Source organism: Ammospiza nelsoni, chromosome 3 (genome assembly GCF_027579445.1).
Source record: "Ammospiza nelsoni isolate bAmmNel1 chromosome 3, bAmmNel1.pri, whole genome shotgun sequence".
Taxonomy (NCBI): Eukaryota; Metazoa; Chordata; class Aves; order Passeriformes; family Passerellidae; genus Ammospiza; species Ammospiza nelsoni.
The window spans coordinates 45,797,396-45,821,318 of record NC_080635.1 but is presented as its reverse complement, the minus strand read 5'-3'; the positions used below and the strand labels follow the sequence as shown (position 1 = coordinate 45,821,318).

The window sequence follows — 23,923 nt, the reverse complement described above, 5'->3', positions numbered from 1 at the left end:
GCTAATACTCAATCAACTTACATACACTAGAAAGAGAAATTCTGTATTGATGGGCTTTCTAATTTATTGAATAATGGGCACTCAAATGGTTTCTTAGAAAGTCAGTTCATATTTCATATTGCACTGAGCAGAATATTTGTTTGCTTTCTGGGACCGCTGTCCAAACTTCTCATGCAAGTCCTGTACTAGCCCTGTTTCTTTTTCTCTCACAGTACTCAAAATGTCACAGATTTGCAATTTTCCTTCATGTAGAAATAGCTTGTCCCTGCTGTTTCCTTTAAAGATCAATACATACCTTGGCTGTTTAAAGGACCTTCAACTATCAAAAATAATTCATCCTACATTATCTAAAGCTATTTGAGCAACTCTTGATTTTGATCTGCAGTTCTGTCAATTATTGCCTTATTGCCAGCTGTAAACTTTGTACTGCGCAAATATAATTGGTCAATACTAGGAGAAACACCAAGAAAACCTGAAATTCCTAAGTCCCTGTTATCATTAAAAGACATTTAGATGTGGGATAGAAGCAGAGTTTGAAGTATTAAGGGAACATTGTATCAGATGTTTGAAATTAGCCCAGTGACAACAGTTTCCTGATTTTTAATCACATGTAAAAAGTCATTGCTCATGAAAAGGCAACACTTTTGTGCAAGGTGTCTTCACAAGTATGCCAAGAGTATAAATACCTGGAAGATGGAATAAACTTCCCACTTCTAAATGTATTCTTTATATCCAGTAGGGAAGAAAAAGAGAACTTGGAAGGAGTTAAAGCTCCATAAAATCCATTAGCATTATTCACATACTCACATTCATCTCTATTACGTACAGGTTTTCAAACAAACAGCAGACATTCAGCAGTTATTCAAAAACAATTAAACACTCAGGAAAAGCAGCCTGAACTGCAACCTTGAGCATTTATGCATAATCTTCAGGAGCATAATAACTTATTTTACCATCTCGCCTGTGTTTTTTTAATGCAAAATAAAGCAACTGTTCTTTTGTTTGTGAAACCAGAAAAAGTTAATCTTGTATTTGTATATGGTAACCCAACAGTCAGCACTAGGAAAGTAACTAAAACGACTTGCATTGGGGTTTCAAACACAGGGTCACAAAGCATACATCTTCAAACTCCAAACTACTTCCACTTGCCCAACTTCCCACATCCAATTCAGACTATTTATAAACTAAAACTCTTAATTTAATGATGAAACTATTCTTTTTATGATAGCAAACTACAGCATTCGTCAGTTGCTACAAAAGCACAAATAATCTTCCTCCTTTTTCATGGGGAAGTGAACAGGAGGTAAAGTCGAAAATCTTGAAAATCACAACCCAAAAGGTCTGTCTCAAAACGTCTTAAGAAATAAACAAAAAATATTTTATACTCTTTTTTCCATTTTGTTTCAGATACGATCAATATTAGATACCTCAAACACAGATTTACTCATTATTAGGCCACATTTCTTTGCCCTTATTTCTGAGAGCCCATTGGGCTAAGATTATTCGTAGGAGTCTGCTGAACCAAATTTAGACTAACAGCTCTTAAAAATACTGAGTACAAAGCAGCAATACCATGACTTAAAGTGCAAAGAAGGTACAAAGCTAATTTGGAACTGCTGTTTTAGACAAACATTCATCTAAAAAGCTTAAAATAAGCACTTATACTTTTATGTGTTCTTAGCTTGAAACACAGATTTGTTAATGTTTTTTCAGGTTTTCAGATGTGTAGCTACATATCAGTCTAATTAAAACTCAAATGACTGCTTTGTAACTACTCTGCATGTGCTAATGAAGTACATTTCCCTCCAACCCTTCAGAGAAAATATTTAAAATGCTGAGCTCCAGGGGACTTGGCAGAACATGCCAGCTGTGTAACCTTGTGATGTTCAGTTTCCCAGGGTAAGGCAGCAAGTCTGAAGCTTCTGGGGTGAACTTGCACTGAAAAGCCAGCACTCTAACTTGCATCAGATATGAATGTACCCAAATAAGAACTCCTACCTCAAAATATTTTTGATTTCCTCTATATATCACTTATTTATCTTTCAAGGACTTTCTTACTGTATTTTACTACAGTTACTGCATTTGGTGAAGACGAGTAATCTGTTTGCAGTCCTTAACATATAGTCCCGAGATTATTAAAGAGTCACAAGGTTTGTATACTAGATGGGGGAAAAGCCAAACCCAACCATCAGAACCCATCAACTGTGCACTTGGATGAAGGCACTGCTTTGAACAGACTGTTCAAAATGCAAATAGATAAACCGATCATGCAATGACAGCAACTTTTCTTTTCATTAGGAACTGAGCTAAAAATGTTAGGACTCGGAAAATAAATCACAGCAAACTGGCAGGCTTTTAGAAGCCTCTAGAAACTTACCAAACCAATTACAGGACTGTACACCACATATCTGACTTCATCTGATCACAGTGCTTGTGTTACAGCCGTATCTCAGACAAGATTTTTCAGCATAATATCTACTTCTTTTTACATTTTAATCTTTAAGTAATAAGATGCCTAAACAGTTACTGGGATATACAGTTATAAAGGAAAACTGATTTAATGGGATTTTTCAGGTTTTCTTCACTTATTTTAGACCAGAAGTGGAATTTCTACATCTGTTCTACAAAAAAAAAAAAAAAACAAAAAAAAAAAAAAAAAAAAAACCAAAAAACACAAATGAAAACAAACACCAAAAAAAACCCCTACACAAAGAAAAAAGACCCAAAACAGCCACATTATATGTGGGTTTGTAAACATTTAGGGTTTGTTTGTTTTTAACATATATTTAGATAATGATGAAAGTTGCAAACCACATTTCATCTGGAGAAATTACAACTCATGTTTTGTTGATTAAATTTCATAAATTTTATAACTTTGGGCTAAGTTTCTTGAATGGATGGTCTATGTCACTATTAGTGTGAAACAATTCACTAATATTTTAAAAATGAGATTTAGAAATCTTTCTTGCATTGTTTTGGTGATAGCAGACAATGAAATGATGCATGCATAGATATCATATGTACTATCCTTTCATTCAGTGCCATCACTTGGAGTATTACCATCAACTAAACTCACCTACAATATTAATTTGATTCTATCTTTCAGCTTTTGTCACTATGATTACATGTCATGAACTCTAGCAGCATATTTAAGAATTCAGAACTTTCCTTTGGAGCTGTTTTTCCAGGTCCTTTATCGATTTACATATTTCTAAAATACATTTTGACTAGAAAATCCCAAGTACACAATACATTTAAAGTGTTATAATAAAACTCCATGGGTTACAAATAACAAGTATTAAGCATTCAGGGTTATCCCCAAAACCAGAGAACTGGCCTACAAAAATGTCTTACTTTTAAAAATATTAAGTGAGTGAGCATCATTTAAAAATAAACTCTTTTCCATTCATGAATGTAGTTTGAAGATAGGAAGAGTTTTAAATTCATATTTTGTAGCAAATAATGTCTTATTAAGCTAAACCTCCATGTATATCTCAAGCAAAACCAGATTTGATAAAAAATATTTCTTTAAGATCAGAAATAATCCATCCCTGTATGAATTTAAAACTTCAAATATCTGCTTCAACAGGAGATATAATGAAAAATGAAAATACTAATGTTTCACAGATTGGATCTATGATTATTACACTGTTTAGTCTGTGGTGACCTGCTTGATATCACAATTTTGTTTTCTTTTTAAAAACTACCTGAGTTACAGGTGACAGTACAAATATTCTGTATTACTATACCTAGTACCAATGCCCACAATTTTCAGCTGATATAAAAGCCATATTTCCATTGCTGCTTTACAGCCATGGAGATCTGACAGTGTTTTTCACAGTCCAAATGTTTCATATTCGTTTTAAATTATTTCATTTCCATCTCAATAAACATTTATGTTGGTTTCTGTGTCTAATTTCTGTATGTCAAGTAGGCCAAGTAATGTGCAAATATCCATAAATTCTCTCCATTTAAATTATTGAAATCACCAGTTTTAGTCAAAGTTGGCTAAATGTAGTCCTCTGAACATAAGATTACATACGATTAAATGCCATCTTTATCATTAAATGTGAATTATCATTTTGGCAATATGACACAAAAGCAATTTAAATGGCCCTAGAGGTGCAGCTACAAAGCCCTGACAAATTTTTTTACTTATTAGAAAAGGATGAAGTGGAAACTCATGTACAGAAATGAACCACAGCAATTACATTAAAAAAAAAATTCTACCAACCACCTTACTAAATGACATATTCACAGAGTGACCCAATGTAAGCACAAGCAAACAATACTGGTCTAATTCTGAGAACAGACCAAATTTTTAACTGCTCAAAAAGTATCTGCTTGCATCCATATGTGAATAGACAACACATGCTTTTTTATCTATTTGGATTTACACAATCAAAAACTGTGCACAATGCAGATACTGTTTCTCAGCTGTCAGAGAGAATTTCAGACTCAGTCTCTCTGGAGACAGATTATTTGTCTTGGCCACTGAGAATACGTTTGTTGTAAAAGACAAAAAAAGAAGGCAACCCTTGCCTTCAGATCTTACACTCTGGAAGACAAACAGAGAAGATTTTTTTCTCCCAGAAGCAATCAGGGTACAGGAGTTCAGGCCAATGTTCCACCATTCAGGATGACACCCTTCTCCAGACACATCCATACGTAATTTGACTGCTGGCATGGAAACAGCTTGCATAAATACCTAAAGAATCATACTTCCATGTAGCCTTGTCTGTGCCAGGTATAACAGTCTCCAGTTCCCCTCCCCAAATTGTACTCTTCCCTTTAAGCATAGTCACCTGTCCAGCTCCAGCCAATTCATCTGACTAAAAAAAAAAAAAAATCTAATTATTTTTATTTGTCAGCACAAGAAGCAATATGTCACTCTTACCATCAGGATTTATTTTCTACTCCCTTACACAACAGTAGCATCTAGGGGCCAACAAAAAATAGAGCATCACTGACATACTCTGGATAATGGAGTCAGAATTCCAAACCAACTGGCATACACCAAATCTGAAGAATCATTCCTCTCTGATACAGAAGAGACTCTTCAAAAGCAAAATGGAAAATAAGTTATCAAAGTCTTCCATTTGAAATACCTCCTTAACTTTACAAATAGAATTATTATAAGTTTCTGGACTCTGCTCTCAGCACTGAAACTTAGTATATGTAAAAAAGATCAAACCATAGGATCACATACTGCACTGCCTTCTTGCCTTCTTCAAAGTCAAATGAAGGGGAAATAACATAAAACCACCAAAAAAAAATTGGGTGGCCTTTTTAGACCTTCAAAAACCCTCACTATGCTATCTTCCCCTCTCTCAAGTTCAAATTACAGAGACTTCAAGAGGGAAAAAAGCCCCACACATAGTTTTTATCAGCACTTTTTAATGATGTAAAGTAGGGCCATACCTCAGGGCATAATGAAATGAATATGATTTTACCACCTGCCATAAAAACAGGGAAAAAACCCAAACCCTTATGCCATTTAGAAAAGCATAACTTAGCTTTCAGTGTTCTGCTCTGCAGTCATTCACAAGGGATCAACACCACCTTTGTGACTGACCCAGAGCTGAGTATTTTTCATTCTGCACTATGGACAGGAATAGTTCTCAGAAGCTGTTAAAACACAGTTCCGCCTTGTTTCCTTTTCGGCAATCCATGCATTATTTAAGTCTAAAGAAAAATTACTTCCCAGGAAAGACAACATCATCTTTTAATGAATAGACTTCCTCATATGACCAATATGTTTATATAAAGAAAGCAGCAACTAACATTCAAATGTAAAGAAATAGATCTCACTGATCTTGAGATAAGTTAATTCATGTTTTAATAAAAGGGATGAATTTAAAAGTACAGCAAGCAATGATGACGCAAAATTACCTACAGACAATTGCCTAAACAGAAGTTTACAGGTCTGCTGATTTTGGCTGGAGTCGAGGTAATTTTCTGCCCACTGGCTGGTACAGGGCTGTGTTTTGGATTTGTGCTGAACACAGGGTTGATAATATAAAAATCTTTTTGTTATTGCTGAGCAGGGCTTGCACAGAGCCAAGGCCTTTTCTGCTTTCTCAGTTTTACCCTTCTGATTCTCTCCCTGGTCCCAACCCTGATCCCACTGGGGGAGTGAGCAGGCACTCTGTGTGGGCTTTGGCTGCTGGCTGGGGTCAAACCACAACAATGAGGCTTTTGCCTTTTTTTCCTGACAGCCATCCCTTATTTTCTTCTTCTTCTTCATGAAATAAAAATTCATGCTATATATATGACAAAACTTGCTGAAGAAATAACCACATGAGATAAGGAAAGTAAGCATTTTAAATTTTGTCTTCAGCATGCCTTCCTTGTTTTGTTCTTGCTGCTACAGCTTTTTCAATATTAAAAATTTTTGATGGTTTATAAATCTAATATTGTTATACACTTGACACTTCCAACCGATTCCTAGAAGATCCCTTTTGAGACACATTTACTTTGAAATTGGTAGAAATTGAAATAGAAATATTTTTTCTTGAGCTCTGTCTCTACAGATGAGGTAGTCCTGAGTCTATCTTGAGAAAGCCTGTACGTTTTATATTCAGGACTGTCTCCTCTTAGTAAAATTACACATAATTTAGACCTGATGTCTTGTTTATCTCTTATCTTGCTCTTCAATATATGGGGTCAATTAGTGCAAGGCTGCAAATTGCTCAATGTCAAGACCTTTCTGGTCCTCAACCCTCTCCACCAGCAAGCAGGCTGAGGTCACAAGGAGTTGTGAGGGGACACTGCCAGGACAGCAGACTCCAACAAACCCAAGGGATATACCAGACCATACGACCTCATGCCCAGGAGGGGAGATGAAAAAGGAAGCAGGGAGTGATCAGAATGACAGCATTTGTCTTCACAAGCCACCATGATGCATGGTAAAGCCTTGCTTTCCTCAGGATGAACACCTGGCTGCTCATGGGAACAGGTGAGTGAACTTGTTTTACTTTGCCTATAAATCTTCTGCCTTATCTCCCAGTGTTATTGCTGTACAGAGATAAGTATTAATAGTCTGCTGTTAGCAAATTATTCTCAGATATATCTTCAATTTGAGCATTACTTAAGTAGTGTGAATTATTTAGTGATCCTGGGGCAGGAAAGTGCACACAAAGAAGTTGTGCTAATAAAACACCAGCTACACCATGAGGACCCACATCCTGAAAGATACCTGGAGAAAAGCACAGCATAGCAACAAGCATTCTCAAAAATGCAAGTCCAGGATGATAGCTGAAGTCTATTACTCATGTGTGGCCTATTACTGGTGCTAGGGTTTTCATCCCATCCTTGATCCCTGCAAGTAAATCAGATGCCCCACTATGATGTGCATTAAAGGGCATCACAATCCCAGTCTACCTGGAAAACAGCCTCTTAGACATGCATTTTAACAGGCTCAAGAATTTTGTTGGAACTATTTTCAAATTATCACACCTCTTTGAATATTTCTTATGTTCCTCCTTATATAATGCAACAGTAACATGCTATAGATACAGACATGAGGGATAAAAAAAAAATTATTTACTCTTATTTATAGTCAACTTTGCTTTAAGGATTTGATAATTTTATGGCTCCCTCAGTATTTATATCTACTAATGACTTCAGATGAGTTCATCCTAGCAACTGTCAGCCCTCAAAAATTAAAACACAGATGAGCTCCATGGGCTTTCTTTTTTTTGTTTTTCTTTTAGCCCCAAGCTCATGAAGAATGAGCAGAATGCAGATTGTTTCATAACAAAAGGAGAAAAAGCAGCATCAGCAAACAAGCATACAAAAGTGATATGAAATCTACACTGTATTACTTAAAGACAGGAATATTCAGGAGTTTTATATGGGAAGAGAAAGACTGTAGATCTAATATCCAAACCTACTGAATGATAAGAAATTCATTAAATAAATCTTTCAGGCCTCACAGGCAACTAGAACTACAACCACTTCTATCCTAGCACATTTTTATTGTTAAAAAGATTCATTTAAAACAGAGCAGCATGAATTACTTCATCAAGATCACTGCTATTATAATGAATCATTAATATCCTAGTGAAAAATTTATTATTATGAATAATGCATTCAAAATGATGAGACAGAAAATGAAGCATTACTCTGTGAAGTATCAGAGAAAATCAAAGTGATGTTATGAAAGCTGGCAAGATAACCATCATTTTTTGTTCTAAATCTTTCTAGATGTCTTTTCAGATACTTTACCTTTATTATTTTTTCTTGTTGAATATTTATATTTTAACTAAAGAAAAAAATATGTTAAACAACATTCTTCCCTTTCTATGAAAAAAATGTCCAAGTATATCCATTTCTTTGTCCACAAAACCACTTCTGCCCTCAGGAGGCCCATTTTTGTCTTCATAACACTTATTTCAGCATATGTGATTGTGAAACACAGTCCCTTCTTTGCAATAAACAGCACAGGTATTTTTTGAAACTATCTACTGCATATATACCAGAGTTGGAGGAGGCTTAGATAAAGTGTGTTAGATGAGGTAATTTTGATAGTTGCACTATGCTGAGATAGGGAATCAGGTCTCAAAGTAATAATCATTTCAACATAAATGACACAGAATAAAAACTTGCTACAAATATAATAATTGCTTTCTTTTCTGTGAAGTTAGAATCAGAGCAATCAACTTGTCCTTCAATTTGCAGTACACAAGTTGCTCTGTGGCTTACTGCAACTGAGTTGAGACAAGCAAAATAACAAGCATATTATTTGGGGTGGCCTTCTGCAGCTAACTGGTTTTAAAGTAAACTAGTTTTAAAGTAAATTAAAATAAATTGAAAACACCACACTAGAGTCCAGCCAAAGGACAAAGGAAAAATTCTTCTTTTAATGGGCATTAAATATTCCTTTTATTCTTGATAGACCTGATTTGTCCCTTTTCCCTGACAGATTTGTGTATATTACATCAAAGCAAGCAATGTTACAACTATCCTTGCTTCGTGACATGAAATGACAATTAAAACACTCAGTGGTACCTTAGAATTAGATGTGGATTCCAAAAAGCAAAGCCTGTTGCCAAATCCTTCTGCAGCAAGACACAATTTCTGTTGCTCCTTGTGAACGGTCGCGGTACACTGCAGAACTACTTCATCATCCTAACAAAAAGAAAAAGCAAAAAGAGAAATAGGGTTATGTTTCTGACCCAGTAAGACCTATGGAAGCTTTTAGAAAATCATTGTTAAATGCACAAACTGTTTTCCCTGAATACAAGCAGAATCAAACCACAGCATATTTTTTATTTTGAATTGTAAATGTGAGAAAATTAATTAAATAATTCTAATAACTGCATATGTGCTTTTTCCATTTACCTGTCCTGGTAATAAAAGTCAGAGCAGGAGATTTATTTTAACTACACAGGAATTATTATTTTTTTTCATAGGTCAGTCATACAATGCAAAGAAGTAGAAAAGCTTCAAATCAATTAATTGATCGGTACCGCATACATGTGAATTAACTTGTTTGTGGATATACTGCACATATTCTAGTTAGTGCAACTTGCTTGGAAGGCTGTAAAGGAATAAGTAAATAAAAGAAAAAATATTCTTCCTATCTTCAGAGTAATTTTGTACATATAGTTCATAAATTAGCGTTTTTTGCAGTAAGTTGAAAAGCATATTCTTGTGTAAATAAAGGATTTTACGTCCAAAAAGCTAGTGCCTACTTGCTGCTGCTCCTTGTAAAAGCTGTGGAGAGAACTACCCACAGTTTCTTAAAGAAGGAGGTGTGGTGACTTGCTGAGGCTTTTGCAAGCAAGGAAGACTGTGATAGAAGATAATAAAAGTATGATGACTAAGCAGTGTGCTGAAGCTTATCACAGAAAGTACTAACACTGTCTTATACTGATTTTAATAGACTTTATGAACTTTCCAATTAAGTGCTCTGTGCTTATCCTAATGTGCAAGCGTATAAAGACAGACAGGAAATACTCAGAATTAAAAGGGAAAAGAAGATATTGGGACAGCTGTCCCATAGCTCTGCTCAGTACTTCAGAGAAAGAAGGGTCCAGGAGGAAGCAATGATATCTTGCACACAGCAAAGCAAACAGTGTGTTCCTTAGTCCTTAACATGTATCAACTAAAATTTTACAGGACTAATTCCGTGTGGTAATAGTTCAAGATTTTATCAACAAGCCCTAAAAAACACAGGCAGACCCTTATTTAAATCACAGTTCTTCTAAGTAACACAATCAGCAGCTTAAGAATCTCTATAGAAATATGGTTCCAGTTAAAGAAAGAAAATTTTGTTGCAATGAGTCTATTTTCTAGCAACGATTTTCTGTTTTAGAATAGAAAAAATAGCATCTCCCTATGCATTCTGCCAATTCATTAACGAGTTTCCAATAATAAATTTCAAATGAATGACTACGAAGAGTCCATATTGAACACTGTAAATAAAATTCAATAAATACAACAATAAAGCTACAGGATGAAGCATGCAACTGGAAGCAGAACAGGCTGAGACTTCAAAAATGCAGACATTAAAGCAGGAATGTTTACCAAAGGAGTTGTTCTTACAGGCAGTTTGCTACAAAGGGACATTCAGAAAAGTTCATCAAATTAAACGAACGCCTGAATTTAAATTGAACTGAATAATTTGAAGCCACCCATAAACACTCATCCTAAATTAAGCTAGTTTTTCATTTGTTCCATTTACTTCACTCAAATAATTTAACTAGACTAAATTAAATTGTATCTCAATCTGAAAAGAACAGGAGCTTACATAGGGTTTAATCGGACACTCAAAAAATTAACATCTGTTACCTTTTTTAAATTGTCCCCATGTAAAAGGTAAGTATAGGTAAAGCAATTTTCCTTGTATACCAGCAAAAGTGCCCATGCTGCAATCCACAGTCAACTGCAGAGGTGAAAAGCAATAGCTGCTTCCAGTCAGACATTGAATCCAAACAACGCAACATATGCATACGTTATTGGTGAAGCTCAGAACGTAAAATCACAGCTAACAAAGAAAAATCCCTGAAGGCCAATATCAAGGATGGAAAAGACCACACATACAGACCTAACAGCTTTGTTGTGTACTCTTTGTAAAAGTAACATCATCTATTAAAATCCAAAGCATTTGGGGGGAAGAGCAAGTGGTTGGTTGTGTTTATTTTTTAAAGTACTAAATTACTACTTCCTAATCTTAATTACATTTGATTCAAATAAAGTTTCCTTTCAGGTTAAAAATAGTGGTGTTAGATTGAAACTATATAAATACACTCTCCTTCATCTTTCTCTTCCTAGCCATTCTTCCTGAAGTAACCACCCCAGCAGAATCAAAATTTCAGAAACCCTGTCACCATCATCCTAGAATTGTCTCCACAAAGCATCACTAAAGAAGATTCGAACATTGTACCTCCACAGCCAGAAGCAAACAACATAATAAGGCTACTTTTTACTGAAATGAACCACTAATTTTGTTTTGTATTGCCCCATTTTCTACCATTGTAAGCTAGGTTTTTAGAGAACATCTGAAAAGTGTTTGACATACCCCATCTACAAAAATTACTGCATGCTGACAGCAGCAAAATGTAAACTGGTCTGGGGCAAGTCCCTGACATACTTAATTTTAGTTTATGATCTAACATATCATACCCTTCCCTGTAAATCAATTAACCTCAATTACCAGGCACACATATCTAATGCAGATGCTGACTGCCAGTGGATTAAGAACAGGAATACAGCAAATGCTAAATTTCTTGACACACAAACTTACTTGATACACTTTGCAAACATTTTCCTCTTCCTTCTCTGCACAGTGTATGGCATACACAGATTATTTTGTTACATACTTGGCAAACAAAAAAAGACATTTTATTAATAAATGCTTACAAGTTAATGAAAGTCAATCACTCTCCCATACCATTTTCCAAAGTTTGTTTCTGGGTTGGTAGGACATGTTCATGAAAACCAATCAAATTTCAATTCTGTTATATTTTCTTTGTTTTCTGTGAAGATGTTCACAATAAATGTTCTCTTAATTCAGGCCTCAGAGTCACAGTGTTGTGGAACTTACTGTTCTAGTCCAGGTGGTGTTGAAACAACTGGCACAGAAGGTTAAGGAAGATGTGATGCCATTGTCAGATCACGTGAAAGGTAATTATGGATAATGAGTGTCACACACACACAGAGCTCTAAGTTACTTTGCATTTCTGTGCCTATCATTACAGAATTGTCTAATATAGGCTCCACTTTAGATTCAGTCTTCCAACACTTACTGACTATGTGTTCAGAAGATTTCCTATAGATATTCAACTTGATTGTGTTGCAGAATTATTTTAAGATACATAATTCCATTACGTTTCTTTAAAGCAGACTGGTAAGTGGGTAAGCATCTCAGCAGCGTTTTTCTAAACCTGTTTCCAAATCAGCAAATGATAAGCAGTTTCAGTATCAAGAGAGTTAAAAATGCAATATTTCCTTTTCTTAAGTCGCACCACCAAAGAGACCTTCACAGGAGGTCTCTTTGTTCTTGCACTACAATATGCATCATACTAAATGTCTATTAAAGAAAAATATCTTTCAGATATTTTTACATCTTGAATTATGAGATGTCTCAAACTGCTTCATTCCTTCCTATTATCTTCTGATATTAGATCATCATCACTTTTCCTGTCAGGTCAACATAATTTATAGTTCAAAGGGCTGTAACCGTAGCCTTCAAAAGTTAAGCAAATACATCAACTCTCTTCATATATGATTGAAATTCCGGGTAGAAGAGGCAATGCAAAGTTCCTGATCATAATGCTGGTGCCTTTTAAACACATCTGAGAACATTATTTAATATCGCAGTAAACTAAACAGACAAAGATCTGAGAGTTCAAGAAACCAACTTCAAGCACAGGTGTTTAATGCTAAAATGTAATCACTTGTACAAACTTTTTATCCATATGGACTATAAACTCTCGGACAGAGTGTTTCAAGACATGTAGAAGTCTGTGCATGTCTGTGCATAGCTGCACTGACAATATGAAGTGCATAGCCAAAAGAACAAAACCTAGTCTTTTGTAATACAGTTATAGGTCCTTGTAATAGATCAAGATAACATACTTTGATAAAAAATAGCATGTCTCAATAATTTTGAAATAAATGAGTTTAGTATATACTTAATTTCATTAAAATGCAAATAAAAATCAGTACCTATATGAACTTCAAATTTATTTTAAAGTTCATATTCAAAACAACCACAACAGATAAAGATTATACAAAGTTTCTCATAGTCTTGAAAAAGCTTCAGTACAGCTTGGAAGAAAGAGCAGTAGCACAAACCCAAAATCCCTGCAGTCTTTTCCACTGACAGGTATTTTTACTGCTCTTGTTTTGCTGATTAATCATCACTTTGGTAAACATTCGCCTGTTTCCTCCATGGAAATTTGAAATGTTACTATTTCCATCCCAATTCCCTATCATCATAGCAGCTTTCACTAGTAAGTCCAAAGACACTGCTTTGTCTTGTATTTTTCCAGGGTGTGGATACTCAAAGAAGAGGCATCTAGAGAGCAAGGGAAAGTAGGTCCCAAAAACCACACAAATTCTGTGCACACAATTATCAAATGTAAAAGGAAATGTCAGTCTCTATAACAACAATGGAGCACAGTGTCAGGTGTATTACATTTACTGCATCTAAGTGTGAATCTAACTTGGGAAGCTGTCCATTTAGTTTAGATACTTTAATGAATGATTCTTCTATCCATTCTCATTCATCCTTAAGTTCACAATCTGAGGTGCTTCATGACAGTAAGGAATTCAGAAGAGCAGTAATTAATCTCCATCCCAAAGATAAGGATGTGAAGAGCAAAAAGGATACTATCTCGCTACAATAACAGAGCATGCCTACAGCAAGACAGAACTGGCACTCACACTGCCCAGCTGGCTGATAACCTGAGCCAAAATGGTATCCTCGCCCCCAGGCTTGAGGACTGAAGCACCATCTCTATGAAGACAGGACTGGAAAGTTGAGCCTGTTCAGCCTGAAGAAGAGAAGTTGTGTAGAGACCTCATGGCAACCTTCCAACATCTCTATGTAGATATGTGTTTGTCATACTGTTCACACATATATTCATGCATATATTTCCTTTTAATAATCTTACTGTGTCCAATAAAACCCTGAAAATTTTCATCTCCCATGTAAAGTCAGTTTTGACTAATCCTTAACCTTCTCAATGTAGTTCTATTAAAGAACAAGTGTCTGGCAATTCCCACAGGTGGGCACATCTACAGTGCAATAGCTCTTAGTACCTCCTCAACATGGATGCATCTGGGATTTAGAGGGAGAAGTACTTGCTGTGGCATTTTCCTGGAAACCTGATACTTGTTGGTTTGTTTGGTTGGGTTTTTTTAAAATACCACATTCATCATGTTTGATTTTATTTTACTTTTATTCTGCACATAGTCGTCCTTTAAGCTTTTAATCATTTCACATACTTCTATAACTTCTGAATTCATTCATATCTGGTAATGGTTTAGTGGGGAGTTAAAAGATTGAATAATTTTTTTTTCTCCATTCTATGGGAATGCAAAATACATTTTCTTACAGTATGTCATTCTCCTATTTTACAAACTATCCCATTACTACCTCTAAGTGTTTTACTTTATCCATGCAAGAAAAGCAGAGTATTGGAGCCTCTACTCTTGCTACAATCCTCTGCAGAAAAAGGTGAAGACAAAGTAGCAATATACATGAGTAATACATTTATTTAGAAACACTGTATGCTCCAGCCTGAGGCGCTTAAACTCATCACATCATGACTATGATGTTTGTGTTTCCCTTCCATTTCGTGACAAAAACAGGCAACCTTTTCCAAGTATCTTCCTTGATTTTAGATTTTATACTTTATATTTTACTTCTTCGTAGAGAATGCAACAAATAACACGAGTTATTACTAACCTAAATAAATTTCTGTGCTCTTCACAATCTGATTATACATAATTACCTCTCAAAGATATAATGCTGACTCTGTGTTTCTGTGTCCTGACAATACATCAATTCTGAATAGAGAACAGAGAGTGTCATATTTACAAAATTCAACATCCAAAGATTAAACGTTCTAAGTTATGCTTGTACATTCAAATTCCTACTGTTGTTTTTTATGACAAATACTGCAGTTAGTGGAAGGTTTCCTCAACTTCCATATGCTATAAATCAGGATCTCAGGACAGACTTTATTTCAGTATCTCAATTTTTAATAGGTCACAGAGGCAGAGTTCTGCTTCACTGCATCCAATTTACTGTTCAGCTGTGCAACTGAACGGTGCAATGGGAATAGGTGCCACACATACTTTAATCTATTTTGTAGATTTACAAATAGAAGTTTAGCCAGTACAAACTGCTTTCTGCCTAGGGAAACTGTAGAATACTTCTTGACTTACAAACTTCACCTCAACTTCCCTTTGTCTTGTTGGGATAAACACTAGATTACAGAGTAGAATAAAAGGTTTGAAAGACCTACAGGCCATCAAGCACAAGACTCACAATTGCAGACAACTACATGCTATATGCTAACAGGATAATAGGGTCCACAAATCAATCCCCTAAGACGATCCTAGACATCTCACCAGCAAAAAAAAAAATAATAATCAGATGTGACTTTTTTTTATGCTAGGCATCTGAGTAACGTACACAACACACTTTGAGTCCTGACTGAAGTCCTACTGGTTGCCCCAGAGCTTTTCCTTCTGTGATTTAGAAGGTAAAAAGCTACAGCAGAGAAGTCAAGTAAAAAGTTAAGATGGTGTTTTTCCTTCTCCGAGTCCCTGCAGACAACAAACAGAAACCAAGATTTATGAAACATCACGTACATAACATGCAAGAACTGTGATCTGCAGAGATTAAATAGCTTTTCAACAACTTTACAGAGGACAGCAACAGAACACTCAGAGAGTAGCATTACTGTTAATTCTATTCTTGGCTAATCAGCCAGTCAAACTACCAAATTTTAAATACCACTTTAGGACAATAAAGCTTCTGGCAGCTGAACAGAAAGACTGTGACAGAAAAGGTCACAAACTTCTGATGACTCTATCTGAGCCTGAACCACAACTACACTACCTCCTTGGTTGCAGATCACCATTGCAATAGTGCAGTTCAGCCATTTTGACTCTTCATTTTGCATAAGGGAAGGACAGAGAGCAAAAAAACTAATGATAGCTACAGGGAAAAAAAAAAAAAAGGAAAAATTCAGGAATACTGCTGGGATGAAGTCTGCTTAGGTGGTGGGAAAACTTGGCAACACTGGTATTTTTGTCACTAAAACATGGAAGAGGGGACAGGTTAAACTGGTTCTTAATGAATTAAAGAAATAAGCATTAGACAGTTGGGGAAAATTTATTTTCAGAAAATAAAGCATTTTTATAGACCTGTTTAGAAGCCTAATCATTACAAGACTGCAAAAACTGCACAAGAAAACTTTTTTCAGGATGATTTATGCATAGCTGAACTTGTCTTAGGATGAGAAGAGGAGATGACGTTTCTGGTCATGCAACTCTAAATGGTCTGAACATGTTTAATTGTACATGTTTTAGTTTTATCCTGTAGGAGGAGTAATTTCCTAAGAATTCAACCTTATTCCAATGGAATCCTACTTTGAGAAAGAAAACCCCAGGCAGAACAGATGGAATTCCAAAGGACCAAATTAGCTAGTATTTCTCAATACAGGACTATGAAGCTGGCTGCTAGTACAATAACCATGTCACCTCCTCCTCCTTCCCCAAAAAGTTCTAACTTAGTCATCAAAACAATATGCAACATTACAGCAATGTCATCGCAATCTGCAGGACTGAGGACACAAGGCAGAAAAAAAAATAAAAAAGAAAAACCAAACCTGAAGAAAATAGCCCATGTTGAGTCACACAGATTCCTATTCTGTACTTGTCAGAAAAAGTCTTCATTAAAGAACAATGATACAGAGAGCTTGTCTGAAAGCAAACACTAAATACAAGGGAAAAAAACTTGTTACACACCACAGGGACAGTGTGATGCTATATGGCAAAGCAGAGTTTATCTGGGAGCTGTGCTTCAACACTGCAGAGTGTCTCAGACACAGTGCCCATCCCAGTCTGTGCATTCCACAGGCACCCAAAGGAAATGAAAGGCATGATCAGAAGGCAATGAACAAACAGAATGCACAGCTCCAGCACAACCAGGTGACAATGCACCTTGTGTGCTCTGAGAGGTGCTCCATGGAGAAACAAGCCTAGCACTGGCTTTGGTCTGGCTGGGCACTGCTGTGGTGGTGTAGGTGACTGTAAGCTTCAGCAGCACATGCTGGCCAGACACCTTCCCAAGCAAACTACTTCCTAGTGATAGCAACGTGCACATAACACTGAAAGCAGATGTTCTATATACACATAATCCAAATGCTTCCTCTCCAGTTCTTTTTCCACTGAGTCATCATGAAATAGTGTCAAATTTAGTTTCAGCATTCAAGTGCATGTACTAGCATGCTCTTGATTGACTTCTACCATGTCTGCTAATGATCATATTCCTAAATTAGATGGTTCATTTTATTATTTCTCACCTTCTGTGGTCCCACAGTCTTAAAAAAATGCCAAGTTCAGCTGTCAATGTCTAATAATATATTTGTTTGTTACCATACTTAGCAATGGCTAACTCTGCATCTGACAAAGTTGACAGAGTGGTGGAAAACATTTGCAATGAAGTGTAGCTACTAAATTAAACACAAACATCTGGTGAGCTGATTTCAGCTTCTTAACAGCCTCAGTACTTCAAATTTATCTCTGATGTAGTTCACCTATTTTAGGATTTTGGTAAGAATCTATTGTGTTACACCCTCACTCACTAGTTCCAGGCTATGCCTCTTCTGCACTCAAAGGTGTGATAACAGCATGGGAGGTCTCCATGCTATATTTTATTTTGTTGGTGTGAATAACAGTAGCAGTAAAGATAGAGGTGAGAGCATGCTAGAAAAGGTGTCCATAATATTCTGCAGGCAAACACAAGATTATGTCCATTATCCGAGTCAGTTAGGAAGGTAGAAAACTGACTTTAACAAATATCAAGGACTTAATAACCCCACAGCACTCAATAGCTAATAAATCCTCAGCCTCACCAGTATCTGAAAATGCTGTATCTGAAAATAATCACTGAAGCGTTTTCGTTTTACAACACTTTTCTGAGAAATACCTCATCAATCTCAGCTGAAAAACAGAGGAACTTGTTAAAGCAAATAATTTGTTCAAGGTCATAAAATACTGAGACTCAAACTGAACAAACACACTTTTTTTTTCTGCACATTCCTACTAATGAGTTCCACAAAAAGAAGGCTCTAGAAACACACTTTTCATGAACCAAGTCCTCTCACTCCAATTCAGACTGAAAATTTCCCCTCAACACCATCCCTTTCATTCAAGAACACATGAGAAAAGGTTTATCAGCCCCCAGTTTTGGATCTTGTGAGCAGTCTCAGGTGGCTAAGTCTGTAATATGACCATCTGCTTGAGTCTGCACATTCCATCCTAGTTCACTTTCTCTTCCCTTCATCTTTTATCGGCAGTATTTCTTGAATTGTTCCAATTCAGTGCTCTGACAAACAGATATTTTTCAGCAGCCCAATCAATCATGCAACTTTCCCCTCCAAATCCCAAAAACTCACCTATCACTCTGTTTATTTTTGAAGCAGGGGGAAAGATTCATTCCCATCTTCATCTGTTTCAGCCATGTAACTCTCTGTCAATATTTTCCCTGCTTTCATTCTGAAACTGCTGTAATTTATGAGATTACCCGTTTCACTCCACACATTTACAGCAAGATACTTCATTTCCATGAGAAATCTATCATCTTTCTAAATTCTTCTTAAACCAAATCCATTTTTTAAAATTTTCTCAGACTACAGTTCACAACTTCTCCTCTGAGTATCTTTGATTTATGACTTATTCTTTCCTGTAGACCATTAATAAAATCATTAAGATGAGATGTGGTACCCTCCCATGAACATGTTGAAAAGAGCTATTGCCAATATTCCATCTCTACCCAGCTTAAAATGCCACCAAGGGCCATCACGTAGCTGGAGCTGAACCATGTTATGAAACCCCAAGCAATCATTACACTGAAAACCCATTTCCTAGACATCCTACACTATATAATCAGGTGCAAAAGAGATTTTCATTTTCTCATTAAAGATATTGGTTGTACCTGCAAAAAAGGGACCAATATCCACTGTCTCCAAAGAGAGCTGCTGTTCAACATTTATCTCTTCTTAACCTGTCCCAATGTACCAATTTCGCAAAACATCAATGTACAAAATAAAAACTGTATCAGTCTTAAAACACAACACTATAAACTTTATATCTAAGAAACTATAACACCTAGATACCAGGAAATAAATGTCTTTTGTAGGAACAGTGCAGCTGACAGGAAGAACACTAAATTGACAGAAGTGGCAGATGAATTTCATTCCCAGATCTCCCACCAAACTTCTCATTTGTCAAGTTACTCCCCTGTGCTTAAGACCTTTTTCCCAACTTATTGGTTGTGTTTAGCCTTTAAAAAAGGACTCAGAAGAAAAAGCCTCCATAAGTACAGTGCTAGGAAAATATACACAACACAATAAAGCAGCTGGAAGTCTGCTTGGTGGCCTTACCTGCAGCGCCCTGGGACCAGGCAACGATGAGTAAGTCAGATGCTTGGTTCCAAGGCTGCCTGTGGCCTGCAGCTGAGACATTTTTCTTGTTTAGCACAATTATCATCAGGTTTGAACAGGACTCACATTTTGAAAAATCATACTATTGAAGTCTTACTACTCTTCTCAACAAGTAAAGAAGGTAAAAAGAGGTAGCAGGATAAATGTGGACTGATATATTGCAACAGCAGTGATTACTGATATTGACTACACCCAGTGATTCAAGTCAGAGATACACACAGCAGGAGACCACCATCCTCCTCTGAATATGGAACTCTTTTTATGAATTAAACTTTTAATTTCTTATCCAACTATCCCTGAAAAAACTTCCATGGCTTTTGCCTCTGGATTTCCAGATATCTCATAAAAAATTCTTCTTCTCAGGTGTACTCTGTTATTTCCTGATTTTTTAACCCCACCATTTTAAAACTTCAGTTTTAAAAGCTCCACTGATATTTCCTCTACCTAAGTTCTAATGATGCACACACAATTGACCATACTGAGCAGCTGGAAAAAAAGGAAAAGTGTTGGCCTTTCCACACACCCAGGGTTGTCACTACAAGAAAGACATCATGCCAAACAGAGGCAGCCTGATCTTGATCTCATTTAGAAATAAATATATACCTAGGATATTACAGTTTAGATGTATATCTTGTGACAAAAATGAAACAATTTTTGTTTCAGGGGAAGGATGTTCTACCCATAATACCAGGTGCCAATCCAGGCAGCAGCACTGGGATAGCCAAGGATGTGAAGCCTGCTAGGCAAGGTTGAGAGGGCCCTTTTTTTATTGTCAGGCATTTTACATCCTAGTAATGGTACTCAGCTTTACAAGGAAAGTCTTACCAGGAAAATATTCTTCCAGCCAGGAACCTCAGACCATATTGACAGTTCTTGTTAACTTTACCCCAGTTTTGAATCACAGTAGTTAGGCTGTATTTATTTTATAACTTTAATCAAATTACATGACAAACCACACCACTGGAGCCCCATTGGAGTTTTTAGTGAACTCTGCTTCAAGAAAGATGTTCTGGACAAGAGTAATCGAGCATTTTCCTGAACTTGCCAGACCGACTTTTACCACACTTTTATGATAACAGAAAACTTGAAAAAAAAAATTTGTTTTTAAAATTATATTTCAAACCAATGCAATATAATCCATAAAATTGTCCTGATATGCCCCAAGAAAAATATAATTAAGTAAAAACTCTTTGTTTTATTTGAGACATCATGACATACCATGAGCACAGACCTTACCTGGCAAGAGCTCTCCCCAGAGGCAGTTTCTAAACCACTTATGACCCATTTACTCTGTGTACTGTTTTAAAAAGTGCATAAGAGCTGTAAAGTTACAGAACTTTTTCCTAATAGCAGTAGGGAAGATGATACATGATAGCAACAAGATGTAATAGGCAAGGTGTGAAAATAATCCCAAAATATTTTGACAGGAGCCAAGTGCTCTAGGTGGCCTCTGGGCTTGCTGTTTCTGACATTAATAGGCTACTTCTTGGCAACTCCTGAAATGCTGTGAAATAGGGGATGAGGAGGCAGATCTGTGGCATCCTGAAATGACACATCTCCAGCATCAATACCTTGAAAATTGAAACACCTGAACAGGCCTTATCTGCAGCATTCCCTCCTCAAACAGAATATATTTTCTATTTTACACCAAAGCTGACAGGCAGGGTCTGCCAAAGGTCAGATTTCTGTGGCAGGATTTAGGTCCAGATCATCCAGCAGCTACATAGCCATGGGTTTTAGTGAGCACAGGATATTGCTCTGTACTCTACCAAGTGCTGCAACTTGCTACCCTTCGATCAGTACTGGAGAACACAGAATGCCTCCTCCACAGAAGGATACGCTGTTTATCTTGTAGCAATTGCATTGCCATTCCATTTCCATTTTTTGTTATAGAATGAAAAGTAATTTTTGTATTCAAAGACTGAAAGATTCAGAGCAATAGTAGCATAGGATTGACAATTTCTGCAGAAGAAATGAAAGCACCCTGAGGTAGAAGACTTGGTTATTAAAGACTCTGTGAGGGTATTAACAGAATATTAAGCAGATCCCCATGCATTCTGTGCTGATCCTGCCTTTTGAATTAGTAAAAGGAAGTAATAGTAAAATTTCTTTTAGGAAACCCTAAAAAAAATTAGGGTTTCCTAAAAGAATTTTTCTTTACTCCAGTTTTCAGGGTACTCAGTCATTTATCTTGAGTCCTTCACAGTCTTCCTGTGGAGCAGAACAATTCATGGAAAAGCTGGAAGGTTGAACTAACACACTGTATACTGCTAACTTAGAAACATTAAGGAATTTTCAGGCACACAGGAAAATGGCTTTCCATCACCACGTTTTCAAGCCAGCAGGTAACTCCTCACAGATTTTAATCAGGTGCAGTGACAGAAGGCTGCAGTGAACTGTGAGTCCCAAAAATATGTTATTAAGCAGGTGCAAAAATACCTTTCAGGCTTGTGTACATGTTGCAATGTAACATTCAGAGACAGCTCGATTTTATTTCCTGTTTATTCCCTTGAACAAACTCACCAGCTATTGTACATGAGCCAGTGAAATGGAAAATTATCACCAAGAATATTGAAACAGCAGGAGTATGTTTCAGCTACTTCAACTCTTTCAAATGCTTCAACACACACAATTATGAACAAACTTAAACCTATAAATCATAAACTTATATTTGTATATTCATGTTTTGTTCTTTCATACATAAAAAGATATATTTTTTTACATGACATGGGATAAATTATCTGCTTCAGTCTGCTCCCAACTAGGAGAAAGGGCAAAAAACCCAAACATCAACAAATTCTTGCCATGTCTGTTTATACATTGGAAATAATATTTCTGTATTACATTTTTTAAACCCCTACATTTTCCCAAACAAAAAAAAAAAAGTAGATTAATAATAGCTAAAAGGAAAAATTCTCAAATATTGATTTCATGATCATGTGCTAAATGCCATTTTTCCTTAGAATAAGAAATTCTGTCATTGCTTCCACTGTACTTTGAGAATATTGGGAAAGTAAAAAGTATCATGTTATCATAGGCGCTGCATCTGAAATGCTAGAAAGCCTTCCAGAATATGTCAGAATTGCTACTAAAAACAAAAGAAAAAAAAAATTTATCTCTAGTATAAGGCTCTATGTATAGCTTGCTGCTCTTTATCAAGTACCACGCTCGCTAAAAATCACACTATTAGTTGTAAATCAGAGATGTCTGAGAAAGAGAAAAGAACATTTAACCAGGGAATGGATTTAGAATAATGGTTTATTCTGAGCCAAAGAAAATCAAGGCTGGATCTTTTAATGTTGGGCAATTTTTCTCTAATTTTTCTTCATATGTTATATGACTAAAGAGCTGTGCTGGAATATTTTTAAATTTTAACTGTTAATGTGAGATATGTCTAACTCACAGAATACAACCTAATAGCTCATATACTTATTACAAAGAATTTCACTTTTCATTACTACTTTTATTCCTTCATTTTAACTGATGCTTTAGCATCTATTATTAAAACAAAAACATAACCCACAATTTCATGGAAGTTTTCACATTCAAACACAGTACATTCATGTAAGTTCATTTTGGGACACAATTATATTTCAATGCTTGTCCTCTAAACTCACTAACTGTAGTGTTTACTTAAACAGCTTCTGAGTATTGCAGCAAAGCTCTGCTGACAGTCATCTGTGTACCAAAGAGACTAAGAACCATGAGCCCTTATGTGTTTCTTTTGGCTCTTCTGAGTCCTTCTGGTTCACTGAGCCTCCGCAAACCCTTTAGACTAGGATGTACCACCCTTAAAGCACCTAAAATTCACTCAGCTCATCTGTCACTCACAGCTACTCAGCTTCAGCTTCTTTTGCAGTGGATGGCAGGAGATCAGTTTTCCAGAAAGCGAGACACCCTGTGAAACAAGGACTAAAGAGAGCCCTGGTAAACCACCCTCTGTTGGTATCTACTCCTCTCCTTGGACTGCCTCAATGATCAGCTCAGGCTGGTGTGACCAACACTTAGGTGCCCCAGTTTAAGTGAGGTGAACCCCAGCCTAAACGTGCTTACAGTAGCCAGTCCACTAAGAGGCAACAGGGAAACTTTTGCCTTCTGCAGAAGACTCTTGTTTTTCCAGTGAAGAGGGAAGATGAAAACTAACTCACAAGAGCTGAAGGCGTCAAATGGCCAGAAATTTAGACAAGCTTTGCATAACTGCTGAAATTACAGCTGTATCTTAATAACAA

At 36.2% G+C, this 23,923-nt stretch overlaps 1 protein-coding gene across 3 annotated transcripts in view; it reads right to left on the bottom strand.

Moving 5' to 3' along the window:
- Nucleotides 1-23,923, bottom strand: part of RYR2 (ryanodine receptor 2) — a 379,644-nt gene that overhangs the window by 276,210 nt on the left and 79,511 nt on the right. For all 3 annotated transcript variants that reach the window (XM_059468881.1, XM_059468880.1, XM_059468882.1), the window contains exon 2: nt 9,013-9,132. In XM_059468881.1, coding sequence (XP_059324864.1) covers nt 9,013-9,132 — 120 coding nt within the window. The remainder of the gene's footprint in view (nt 1-9,012; nt 9,133-23,923) is intronic.